Raw genomic sequence first — 12,340 nt, 5'->3', positions numbered from 1 at the left:
CCTTCCTCTCGGCATCGGGATTCTCCTCCATCGCTGCCTTCGCTCGGCGCACACGCTCAATCTTCTTCTCCCTATCCGCCCGGTACGCAGCAACACGCTCCTTTCCTCCTCTTCCTTATGCTCCTTTTCTATAGCCTCCAGTCTGCGTCTCTGCTCAAACCTCTCCTTAACCTCCGCATCCCACTCCTTCAGGCCTTCTAGACGCTGCTTGTCCGACTCCTTGATCTCAGTGTCAATCCACTGCTCAAAGTCACACAGTGGTGGAACGGTCTGCAAGAAAAACAAATTGTTACAAAACAAATAAATAAGCAATACTTAATATCACAAGAAAATTAATTAACAAAATAAAAATTCCTCACAAACGATGCACGGCGTTGTTGCTTTGTAGGTTCCCATGCATAATTGGGACACATCCAGTACCTCTGCCTATATGTTTCCTCATCTTCAGAGATGTCTACCTTGCAAGGATCACCACAAAAGCACATTGGTCGAGGAACACCTTCAGGGAGAGGCTTTAGGTCGTAGGGATTTGCCCTCTGGCGACCATAGCTACAATTGAAAGAATTTAGTCATATTAACGGAGAACCAAACCTAAACCTAGGGTTTTCTATTTGTTGCACAGATAATGAATAAACATTGGGATTACCTTGGAATACGAGCTTTACCACGTCTTGGCATCCTAACGTTACGAAGAAAACGCCTTGGTCATAACAAATTGAAATGTAATGACCAACAAATTAATAAAATACATAGTAACCCTAATGACCAACAAATAACTAACCCTAATGACACCTACAATAAACAAATAACCCTAATGACCAAAATAACTAGAAACCAAACTAACCTAACATGTTCATAACATATAACAGTTAAACAACAATGCACTCAATCATCCTAAGCCATACATTTTGCAAATGCAAACACAAATATACCAAATCACCAAACAACCATGATTCCAAATGATTAGGGACAATGTAAGCACATCTACGCGGATAGAATAGAGGAGGGCAGGGACCATTACCTCGAGGAAGCTTCGGGAGACGAGATCCGGGCACCGGGGGTCGATTTTGGAGGTTAGAGTTTCGTGGGGGCCGTGGGGGATTTGGGAGCCGTGGGGGAATGGAGGAGGGGAGGGAAGAAGAAGAAGGGGCCTCGGCGCGGCCTAAAGGGTCCAGACCTCGGCGTTGAGTCGGATCACGCCGAGGTCTGGAGGCTCGGCGTTAAGTGACCCAACGCCGAGCTTTTGGGCCACCGTCCTCTGTTGGGCCGCCTGGGCCGCGCTCCGGATGGGGCCAGAGCTCGGCGCTCTGTCCGACCGCGTCGATGTTGGGTACTTGGCGTCGGCTGACACGACGCCGACGTCTCGGACCCACGCGCCAACGTGGCGACGACGACCCCGGTCGTCCGTGACGTGGCAGAACCTCGGCGTGGCGTGACACGACGCCGAGCCTCATATCTCGGCGTCATGTGCTAAGACGCCTAAAAAGTCTATTTTCAGAAATTGTTTTGGTGTGGGTATTTTTCTAGAAATTGTTTTCAAAAGAGATTAAAATACGAAAATTTCACTCGATTGGATGGCTTCTAACTTTTTCTCCGTGTCCGTGGCCTTGGATTTTACAGGGTTACTGCCTTGCAAGTCCTTTTATGCCGCTGCCGATGTGAAACGTGACCTGTAGTCCTGTGCTCGCGTACTAGGCAGTAAAAGGCCTTGTTTAGTTTGCGAAATTTGGATTTTGGGTTTACTGTAGCACCTTCGTTTTTATTTAGCAAATAGTGTCCAAACATTGACTAATTAGGCTTAAAACGTTCGTCTCGTAATTTCCCACCAAACTGTGCAATTAGTTTTTCTTTTCGTCTACATTTAATGCTCCATGCATGAGCCGCAAACATTCGATGTGACAGGTACTGTAGCAACTTTTTGGAAATTGGGTAGCAACTAAACAAGGGCAAAAGTTGTTTGGATCGAGCCGATTCTTGGTCGATGCAAGTACTCTTACACCGCTCTGCATTCATTCACTTCGGGGGTGTTTGGTTTCAGAGACTATTTTTTTAGTCCCTATCATATCGGATGTTTGTACACTAATTTGGAGTATTAAATATATTTTAATTACAAAACTAATTACATAGATGAAGACTAATTTGCGAGACGAATCTATTAAGCCTAATTAGTGCATGATTTGACAATGTGGTGCTACAGTAAATATACTCTAATGATGGATTAATTAGGCTTAATAGATTCGTCTCGTAAATTAGTCTCCATCTGTGTAATTAGTTTTGTAATTAGAATATATTTAGTACTCCAAATTAGTGTCCAAACATCCGATGTGACAGGGACTAAAAATTAGTCCCTGGAACCAAACACCCCCTTCATGTCTGCCGCCGGTGCTGCTACATTATACATTCACCGTACTCGTACGTACTCCGAACGTACTTAAGATGAGACGAGCTCCGTTTCAGCCGACCCTAGATTGTTCAGCCGGTAAACACTCTCAAAATGGCAGAATGGATGGCAACTAGCTTATGGGCACAATGCAACACTTGCGTGCAGAATGAATGCAGTGCGTTTCATTTCGCTGTTTTTTTTTCGCGTTTTCGATCGACTGATGATGATTGTGACGAGGCAGCAGCGTACGTAAGGCGACAGTTTCACATGCATGTACCGGAAAAAAAGTGGCATATAGACAACAGACGTTCCCTTGTAGTAGTACTCCTATGTGTATAGGCGCAAATGCAACGGTACCTCTCGATGGATTGCTCACAAGAAAATGCAATGAGCGGCCTAGGGCGGGCTTGTGGTAGACCTGTCAGTACCGCAGCGTCAAATCCATGCAGGCCGGGGGCCGTGCTGCGCGCTGCATGCATGCATGCACCCAACACTCTTAAAGACACATCTCGTCAGCCCTCAGCACCACCTCGCTTTATAGACGCTCACCAACCTTCAATTCATTCGCTCTCGCTCGCTCCTCCGTACTAAGGGGCTATTTGGTTGTTACTCCTAAATTTTTAGTCGCTGTTCTATCGGATGTTTGATATATGTATAGAGTATTAATATAGATTAATTACGAAATTAATTATATAGTTTGTGACTAATTTGCAAGACGAATCTTTTAAGCTTAATTAGTTCATGATTTGACAATGTTTTGCTACAGTAGACATGTGCTAATGCCGGATTAATTAGGCTTAAAAAATTCGCCTCGTAGAGTATTAACGGATTATGTTATTTATTTTTTTATTAGTATCCGAACACCCCATGCAACATCTGTCCGACATACCTTCTAAATTTTAATAGCTAGATCCAAACACCCTCATACGATCGAACTCAACAAAACGCAGACATTGATCGGCTTGTCGTCCATTCTAACGCCACGCCCACATACTCCTATGTATAGAAGCAGCTTGTGCTTGTCTCGTCTTGCAAGATGAAGCTTCACAGTCACAGCTAGCATTACGCAGCAGGACCTTTCGTTCTCATCCTCCTCTGGTAGCTCTCCTCTTTCTACAGCCATGCATGCATCTCATCAGTGTGTTGTATGCATCATCTTGTTGCTTGCCAGCAGCTCGATCGTGTGCTCATCAGCTTATAGTTAGCAAGCAAGTGATGCAATATGGCAATGTATCTTCTGTACATTCAGATTCAGCAGCTGCATTCATCAGTTCGTCATAAGTATTTCATCTGAGGGCTTGCATGTGGGGATGAGGTTGTATTTTGTTATGTAGCCAAGGATGACTTGCCGGCCGATGCCTCGATCGATCCCTCATCCCTAGTCAGGAACAACGTCGCATGCATGATGCATGTGTGCATATGCTGCAAACTGTGAGGCCGCATCATCGATCGACCGGCAGGTTCTTCTCTTTGGCTACACGATGGCCTCGTTCTCTCATGCAGGACCTCAGATGGTGTGATCCTCCGGTCAGTTCTTTTTGTGCTTTTTTTGGTCTTCAGTTAGTCTAAGAAGTGATCAAGGTAATAAGCATACAAAGCAGCTTGCACATTTCTGAATTAAATCTCCAATAATCACTTTTTGTTCGCGCTTTGTTTCTTTGAGTTTCTTATTATATGTGGCAGGTACCACAGTCCTGGTGGGTGGGGATGATGAGTACTACATGCGGCTTGGAGGGAGCTGCAGATTTTCGTACGTACGAGATCGAATTCAGATGGCTGATAGATGTGGAGTTTCCATTCTCTGAAACGTGTACGGAGTCTCCTTTGCTGTCTTTCTTGTTCTTTGGGCGCCTTGCAGAGACTGCGAGGCGCCGGAGATGACAGTAGCGGAATGATGCTCCGATCCTCAGCAGTTTAGGACGAACTGATCCTAAGTAATTAGTATCCCTGACCAATGTGCGTTCTCAAGTCTTTTTTTTTAAATGCTGGATGTTTTATGATTTTTTTTTCTATAAGTGGCACCTCACCTCGCTCTACCAGCAAGCGAACCATCTTGGTTCTCCTACGGGAGCAAACCAAATCTTTGCCCATACAAGTTCTTGAACAGTTTATGACGAGCTAATCTTAAGTAATTGGGATCTCTGATCAATGTCCGTTCTTAAATGTAACGCTTTCTTTGTTTCAAAATATTGAGTGTTTTAGGACGCTTTTTTCCGCTAGGAACACCTCAGCTCGCTCGGCTGGGCGGTTGGCACGAGCAACGAGAAGCTTGCCTAGCTAGGCGGGTGCGCCATTTTGGTTCTCCTACGAGAGCAAGCCGAATCTCGCCCGCACAAGCTTCCGAGCAGTTTAGGGCCCGTTTGGCTGGGCTCCCGCGGGCTCCGGCTCCTGCACTGTAGCATCCTATCGACCGTCCACGAGCCGATAGGTGCCAACGGGAGCCGGAGCCGTGGGAGCCAGAAAAACGAGTTTCTCCGGTTCCGATGGTGTCAGTGAGAGAGGAAAGAGAAAAACAGCTCCGGTGAACAGTGTAGCGTCTTGTCGGCCGCCCACGGGCCGATAGGTGAACAGTGCGGGAGCCGGAGCTGCCGGAGCCCGGCCAAACGGGGCCTTAGAATGGACTAATCTTAACTAGTTGGGTTCTCAAGTAGGCTAATGCTTTCTTTTCATTTGGAAATATTGGGTGTTTTAGGCCACTTTCCTCCAAATGACACCTCATCTCACCTTGTTGGTGTGAGCAACGAGAAGCCATAGATATCCAAACGAATGACACGGATTGGCCAGCTCGATGAGGCATGGCCCACTTAAGGTTAGGTCAGGCACGACCTAGTTATTAATCGTGTTGTGTCGTGCCATCCCATGGGCCCAGGCCTCACACTAAACTAGTTAAACGTGTCGTGCCGGTCCGACTATAGTTAACAAAGCAAAGAAACATAAATTTCATATCAGGAAGTTCTTAGTATCTTCAAATCCATCATCCATCATTGCTCACATACACATAGAATCAAACTAGCAGCCAATACAAATAGAATGAAACTAGCAGCCAAATCGAATCAAATCTCATAACCGAGGTGTACCACCACTGCAGCCTCCACGGGATGGCCATGGTTGAGACGCCACCACGTACATTCGCGTGTGGGCTGGGGGCGCGACGCTGCAACCTCGCTGCTCCGACAGGGGGAGAGTCGCAGCTGAGAGCCCGTTTGGCCGGCTCCTCTGACTCCCCCTGTTCATCTCCTGTAGCGACACTGTTCACCGGAGCCGTTTTTCTCTCTCCTCATTTCCTCTCTCACTGACAGTGCCAGAGCCGGAGAATCTCGTTTTTTTGGCTCCTCCGGCTCCATCTCCTGCGCGCTACAGTGTGGGAACCAGAGCCGGCGGGAGCCCGGCCAAACGCGCCCTGAGTGTTGGCCAAGATGCTCTCACAGGAGGGTAACAACAAAGGGAAATGAGTGGAATAGAAGGCGACAATTATGGAATTGAAGGGTGGAGCTAGGGTTTAGAAGTTGGGATGGGAGGTTATATATGAGGTATCGGGCCACCAATAATAGGGTCATGCCGGGGAAGTAGCCCAGGCACGGCCCAACCATCGGACTGGGTCGGTACGAGCACGATGGCCGTTGAGTCGTGCCGTGCCTAGCTTGAGGCATGCCCATGGGACCGCCTTGTGGGCTTCTGTACAAAAAGCTTTCCCAGGTAGGTGAGCTATTTTGTTTCTCTTGCGGGCTTGCTCGAAGTTCTCGTTCAACAAGGCGACAAAGTGTTGGGAGAACAAACCAAACGCGTTCTTAGTTTTGTCCTAAGAAAAAATTATCTAACTTTAACCATGTTTATTGAAAACATACGAACATCTATAATGATATCAACTAAATGTGTAATCATACATATTTAACGGTCATGCAATAAAACTAATTTTATGTTGTAGATACTAGTGTATTTTTTAATAAAGTTGGTCTAAATTGGAGAAGTTTGAATTGGGAAGAGTTAAATTAAAATATGTTATCACATTTTCGAAGGAAGGAGTATAAGTTAAAGACTTTCGCACACCAAATTTTGTTTTCATTTCAGCATGTTCATTTTTTCACCAATCATAGTAAAAAATAACACCATTAAATTCTAAAATAAATTCAGAAAAATACGAGCACTCACGTCTTACCTGAGAACTTGAAAGGCAAGTTACACAGTAGAGAACCCACTGCTCAGCTCGCGAAACTAACCGAACTTTAGCATCCACTCAAACCTTTTGGTAAAAATCTTACGTTTTTCCTAGAGTCCATCCAAATGATTATTTCTTTTTAAATTCCTATGTTTTTCAATCCTTTGTTTTGTAGTTGCATCCCGGTACAATTTACATATCTTTTCTCATTCCTACCATGTTTTTGCTTCTATGGCCCTGTTTGGCTGGCAGAATTTCGACTGAAACTGGCTAAAAAATAATGTTCTGACTGAATTATTGTGAGAGAAAAAACAATCGGCTGAAAAAAGAAGTCGAACAAGTTAAATATGGGGTAGGCCGAAGTGGGCCCATGTGTTTAAAAGGGAATGGGGGTGGGGGGTGGGGTTAAGCCAGAGTTCAGTAAAGTTTGTTCTTACAAAAGATGGCGTGCTACCATCGCTCATCGGCAGCTCAAAAATTCATGGCTCTGATTGCGAAGCCGTGCATCGGAGACGCTGCCGCTGGCCTCGGTCGTAGTGGCCTCGTTCGCTGGTTCACGAGAGAAAAGGCGACTGGTTGATGAATAGTGTTCTATGAGGAGGAGCAGCCGGCTGGTCTGGTGTTTCACTCTCACAGCGAGCAGCCAGTTTCAGGCCCAGTTTAGTTCTCTGAGAATTTTGCAAAATTTTTTACATTTCTCGTCACATCGAATCTTTGGACGCATACATGAAGCATTAAATATAAATAAAAAATAAAATTAATTACACAGTTTAGACGAAATCCACGAGACGAATCTTTTAAGCCTAATTAGACTATGATTGGATACTAATTGTCAAATAACAACGAAAACGCTACGGTGTCCATTTTGCCAAATTTTTTGAATCTAAACAAGGCATCAGCCAGTTTCCTCGTAGGCCGTACGTGACCGGTAGGGGTCCGGCCCGTCGTCTGACTGCTGGCCACTCGTCAGCGTTGCAGCCTCGGTCTCCCCCGGCGCGGCCCGGCCCTCGCCGCTGCGTGTTTCGGCGCACCGCTCACCGCTGCTTGCGTGCGCCGTTCGCGTAGCTGCCGGCGAGGCCTGCAGGCTGCAGACGCCAGGCGGTGCCTGTGTAATGTACCTGTACGCCTCTGAACTGTCTGCGCCAAGCGGCGATCGATGCTGTACAACTACAGTTCTAGTTTGCCATGTACTATACACAGAGTTCTGTAGTTGCACAGTTGTACTTCGAAGTTGGCCGAACTGTAAAGCAGAAAGGGGTCCAGATGCTATCGTACCCAATCCTTCATTATCTGGACTAAAATGTGTGGACACGTCATTAAGCACTGACGCAAACACTGACAATGTGGTGCTACTGGCCAACTACATGTATCCTTGGGTAGGGCCTGTCTTGTTTCTGTAAATACTGTAACTTTCTTTTATTAAAAACATGCAGTAGGGGTGCACTCCCCTCCTGTTTCCCTTAAGAAAACAAACTGTATGTATCCTGCTATTGCACTGCAGTAGCGCAGTTCATCCAGGCGTTTGGGCCATATACAGACTTGAGCAGGACAGCAAAGAAGTCTGAACTTATTTGCTAACGAAGTTCTGATAGAGAACTGATTAGTAACACCCGTATTATAATCACTTTGTGACTACTTCCTCCAGCTCCCTGAGGCCCCCAACCCTCTGCTCAATCTCCTCGAGCAGCTCCTCCCTGAGCAGCTCCTCCCTCGCAGACGCCTCCAGGTCCTCTTGCTGCCAATGAACATTGCACAAGATGTCAGTAAAGTTATCTGTGGCTAGGATAGGCTAACTGCTTTGATTCTTCGATCATGCAGCCTAAGAAAAAGAGGCACATACAGACACTGTGCAAAGGTGCCTGCGTGCGTGCTTACCCTATCGTAGTACCAGTGCACGGTTCCATCTCCACCCTGGCTCCTGTACGTGTCGCTGTCGTAGAAGGGATCCTGTTTTGATTTAACCCACAAGCAAGCTGTGTGTCATGAACACTCGAGGAAATAGTGCAATTACATGGTGTATGTTAGTACTGTGCATGCTTGCCTTCATGGACGCAAAGAAGCAGACTCCCCAGACCGTGAACATGGCGTAGAAGGTATCTGCGCGCGATCGATCGAGAGGGAAACGGTCAGCGGTTTCAGATCAAAGGGCGCGCGGAGCTCATGTGCTGAGACGACGGTGGCGGTGGCAGGAGCAGGACTCACAAACGCTCTTGAGGGCGGCGTCGCTGAGATGCCAGATGGACTTGGTCACGACGTAGTCCCGCGACATGTCCACGTGCTCCACCATCGTCACCATCAGGGGCACCACGTCCAGCGACGGGAAGGCGCTCACCTTCGCTGAACCGGATCTCTGCAACGCAGCACAAGATCCATAGATCTGAACATTAGCGAACCGTCAATGCAACTGGACTCTGTTCATTCATGTCATGGTCTCATGGGTAGCAGTACTATTTATTTATAGAAGCAACCTAACGTAACACAACGTGTCCCCGTTCGCTTCGCTGAAAAAAGCAAGCTGAAACACTGTTCTAACTGATTTATTGTGAGAGGAAAACACTGTTCTGACTGAAAAAACAAGCTAAAAAGTACAGTTTATAAGACAAGCGAACAGGGCCATAGTATCGCACTCGGTTAGTCTGTTTCTTCAGATTTCAGAAAGGGCCTGCATAGAAACATAGGCATACGACACTGTACTCTGTTTATCCATATGGTTTTACATCCTTATCACCTGGCTGTCAGCACGAAGCACGCCATTTCTATGCAACGCTGTAGGCTTGCCTCGAATTTACTACGTGAACATGAACATTTCTCCATATTTTTCGTTTCAGGATAAGAGGTCATGTACCTTAGAACGGCCGGACCTGAGCCCGTGGTCCTGGAACCTGCCGATCTGCACAGAAACATCATGCATAAATGTGAAACTTGAAGCAACTGAAAAGTGGAAACAGTCGGAACATGGGATTTGAAAGAGAACGATACGTGTACTGTCGCAGGGCAGCGGCCATGGCGGTCAGCTCTCCTCGCGGAGTGCAGGGCAGCAGCGGCGGCGAGCTGAGAGTGTGACTTGAGCAGCGGCGAGGCCATGGTCGTTCAGCTGCTCCTCCGATGGCTTTGGTTGGAGTGAGACTGGGGCGGATGGGCTCATGTTTGGCTCGCTGATCTTCAGGGGATAAGATGGAAAATGGGTGTCCAAGTATGTTCTCCGATCTCCATCGTGGGCTGACGTAAGAACAGAAACTTTTGGGTCTGAACATAAAGCATTGTTGGGCTCAAAAGTAGCCTGGCTGTGTATTGCCTTGTTTATTTGATTCGGCCTGGTGTCGTGCAGCCCAAATGAGAACTCAAACTGATGGGCCTCTTCTAGCCGAGCAGGCCGTTAAACAAGCTGGCTAATTAGAAGCCCACTGCACTGCTTAAGGCTTTTCGGGTCTGCTCGCTACCATGGCCCAACAGGCCTACTTCCTCTCCACGTCTCCCTACCTTTCTCGAAAATATCTCCCACTCCTGTGCTCGTCCATCGCGTGCTGCTACGCCGTGCGCTCGCTCCTGCCGTCTTCCCCACCGCGCACCCCATCCCACGCAGCGCGGCTCCCCCATCAGCGCCGCACTTCATCCCGCGCCACGCTCTCCGTTGACGTGCTACACTCCATCCCCCCGCCACGCCAACTCTAGCTCGCTACGCGCCGTGCCTTGTCTCCCGCACGCGTCGAGATGATGCTAGGGTGACGCCGAGGTGCTGTTGGGGGTGATGCCAAGGTGCTGCTGACGTCGCCGTTCCCCACCAGAAGGTCGTGGCCGCTTTCGATGACGTAGTGGCCTCGAAATGTTGCGATGAAAACGCATGTTGCAAGCGTATGTTTTAAGTGTTTCAGACATTACAGAGGTATGTTGCAATTGTTTCATATGGATGTTGCAAAAATAGATTATGGGATGTTGCACATGTTGCAATTGTTTCATATAAATGTTGCACATGTTGCAAAAATGGGCGGTGCGATGGGACGAGGTGCACGTGCGGGGTGGGGAAAAAAATCAGCGGACGGGGCACCTTGCATTGCATCCATCTGCTAAGTAAAATGGTTAGCCTTGCATTGCATCCATCTGCTAAGTTAGCTTTTAGAGCATAAAAGCATCCCGTGCTATGGAGCTGGGAGGAGTTGAAGCAGAGGCATGGAGCGTGTCGTCGCAGACGCTGCCGTCCACTGACATAAAGCAAGCTGATGTCGTTAGCCCTGATCTGATGGAGCAAGTGAGAGTTGTTGCCAACCAAACTGCATTCCCCGGCACGTACGCGCGCATCACGTGCTCACATCAGAATCACCTAATCCACATCCACATGCACACTCCACGGAGCTCTTCCTGCACGTATATATATATAAACACGTGCGAGCAACGTCCAACAACATCCAGACCAGTAAACCTTGACGCAGGTAGCCGCCTTCACTAGACGAAGGCGAGGGCGAGAGGCGGTGTCTCGGCGCGTCAACGATGGAGGACAGCAAAGCCCCGGTGTCGGAGCACGGCGGGGAGACCTCCAAGGCCGCCGTGCTCGGGGTGGCCGCCAGCAGCGGGAGCCGCAGGGCGGCTACCCGCGGGCTAGCCGTGCTCGACCTCATCCTCCGCTTCGTCGCGGTGATCGCCACCGTGGGCAGCGCCATCGCCATGGGCACCACCAACCAGACGCTGCCCTTCTTCACGCAGTTCCTCCGGTTCAAGGCGCAGTACAGCGATCTCCCGACCCTAACGTACGTGCATCGATCCTTTAAACCGGTCCACCAACTTAATTGATGATTGTGTTTTCTTGGTCAACACAGGCCGGTGCTCTGAGCTGCGTTGTTAAATTACGTGCATACATTGTTTCATTTGCATTGTCAGGTTCTTCGTGGTGGTGAACTCGATCGTCACCGCGTACCTGGTCCTGTCCATACCTCTGTCCATCGTGCACGTCATGGCGAGCAGGGCGAAGTACAGTAGGCTGGTCTTGGTTTTCTTTGATGCGGTAAGAGACATGCCATAGCTCGTCTTAATTTCTGCATAATACACGGCAGCGTACCCAACGGGCATCGCGATCGCCGATCAGCCCATTGTGTAGTAGGTGCACGATCGATCAGAACAGCGGTCCAAGTGATTACCAACTGAATTTTGGCACTCTTTGACAAAGGCAATGCTGGCGCTGGTGACGGCGGCGGCATCGGCGGCCGCGGCGGTCGTGTACCTGGCGCACAAGGGCAACGCCAGGGCCAACTGGTTCGCCATCTGCCAGCAGTTCGACTCCTTCTGCGAGCGCATCTCCGGCTCCCTCATCGGCTCATTCGCGGCCATGGCCCTGCTCCTTTTGCTCATACTCCTCTCCGCCGCCGCGCTGGCCCGGAGCTAGATGGCCACACACCTAAGTATCCGTCAGGGTCAACCCCCGGGCGTACTTCCCTGCTGGTCGCGTGCAAGGCGTTGCATGTCTGTGCGTACTGGTCGCTGTAACATCGTGCAAAGGTGGCTTACAAATAAGGCACTAGTGTCGTGTCTTTGTGCCTAATTTTTCATTTTGAGCCTTCTTGTTAAGTTCATTACTTGTATCATATCCACTACTCCACTATAGCATCATACTAAAAGGTTATCTGTTGATGTACGGCTTTAGAGCACCTCCAATGCACCGGTGAAATCGAACCGAGGAGAAGAAAAGTGAACCGTGAACACTGGAGCGTGTGAACCGTCGTTGTCAAAACGAACCACGCAGATGAGTCGAACCCTCCAGCATAAAATAATCAGCATTGTACATGCATGAGAAGAGAGAGACCAAACGAGCG

General features: G+C 48.5%; 2 protein-coding genes and 1 long non-coding RNA gene across 4 annotated transcripts; 1 reads left to right on the top strand and 2 right to left on the bottom strand.

The window, feature by feature from the left end:
- Positions 1–106: 106 nt before the first annotated feature.
- LOC136464486 (uncharacterized) lies at positions 107–1,155 on the bottom strand. The gene is made up of 4 exons (XR_010761192.1): positions 1,022–1,155; positions 647–679; positions 360–549; positions 107–270 (listed from the first exon to the last, which is right to left on the bottom strand). It is a non-coding gene; the product is annotated as an uncharacterized lncRNA (long non-coding RNA).
- A 6,728-nt stretch (positions 1,156–7,883) lies between these two features.
- On the bottom strand, positions 7,884–9,691 carry LOC136464483 (photosynthetic NDH subunit of subcomplex B 4, chloroplastic-like). Of its 2 annotated transcripts, none has more exons than XM_066463431.1 (6): positions 9,519–9,691; positions 9,385–9,429; positions 8,742–8,889; positions 8,581–8,636; positions 8,415–8,486; positions 7,884–8,274 (listed from the first exon to the last, which is right to left on the bottom strand). In XM_066463431.1, the coding sequence occupies exons 1-6, from the start codon at positions 9,621–9,623 to the stop codon at positions 8,161–8,163; spliced, it is 540 nt and encodes a 179-aa protein (XP_066319528.1). In that variant the 5' UTR covers positions 9,624–9,691; the 3' UTR covers positions 7,884–8,160. The 2 variants fall into 2 exon arrangements, with proteins under 2 accessions (XP_066319528.1, XP_066319529.1); XM_066463432.1 differs by having other exon boundaries at positions 9,525–9,691.
- Positions 9,692–11,024: 1,333 nt separating this feature from the next.
- On the top strand, positions 11,025–12,094 carry LOC136464482 (casparian strip membrane protein 3-like). The gene is made up of 3 exons (XM_066463430.1): positions 11,025–11,281; positions 11,412–11,535; positions 11,698–12,094. Exons 1-3 carry the CDS (start codon positions 11,025–11,027, stop codon positions 11,911–11,913), a joined length of 597 nt encoding a protein of 198 aa, XP_066319527.1. The 3' UTR covers positions 11,914–12,094.
- The last annotated feature ends 246 nt before the right edge of the window (positions 12,095–12,340 follow it).

Source organism: Miscanthus floridulus, chromosome 7, assembly GCF_019320115.1.
Source record: "Miscanthus floridulus cultivar M001 chromosome 7, ASM1932011v1, whole genome shotgun sequence".
Lineage (NCBI taxonomy): Eukaryota > Viridiplantae > Streptophyta > Magnoliopsida > Poales > Poaceae > Miscanthus > Miscanthus floridulus.
Note: the sequence above shows the minus strand (reverse complement) of the source record. Positions and strands in the feature narration are given on the sequence as shown.

What these genes read in the sequence shown, in the direction of transcription:
- LOC136464483 (XM_066463431.1), bottom strand. Translation starts at nt 9,623, where the DNA reads ATGGCCTCGCCGCTGCTCAAGTCACACTCTCAGCTCGCCGCCGCTGCT. An exon ending in GCTGCCCTGCGACAGTACAC is followed by an intron (nt 9,430 to 9,518) that starts GTATCGTTCTCT and finishes GTTTCTGTGCAG; the next exon opens with ATCGGCAGGTTCCAGGACCA. An exon ending in CGCCGCCCTCAAGAGCGTTT is followed by an intron (nt 8,637 to 8,741) that starts GTGAGTCCTGCT and finishes GATCGCGCGCAG; the next exon opens with ATACCTTCTACGCCATGTTC.
- LOC136464482 (XM_066463430.1), top strand. Translation starts at nt 11,025, where the DNA reads ATGGAGGACAGCAAAGCCCCGGTGTCGGAGCACGGCGGGGAGACCTCC. An exon ending in AGCGATCTCCCGACCCTAAC is followed by an intron (nt 11,282 to 11,411) that starts GTACGTGCATCG and finishes TTGCATTGTCAG; the next exon opens with GTTCTTCGTGGTGGTGAACT. An exon ending in TCTTGGTTTTCTTTGATGCG is followed by an intron (nt 11,536 to 11,697) that starts GTAAGAGACATG and finishes TCTTTGACAAAG; the next exon opens with GCAATGCTGGCGCTGGTGAC.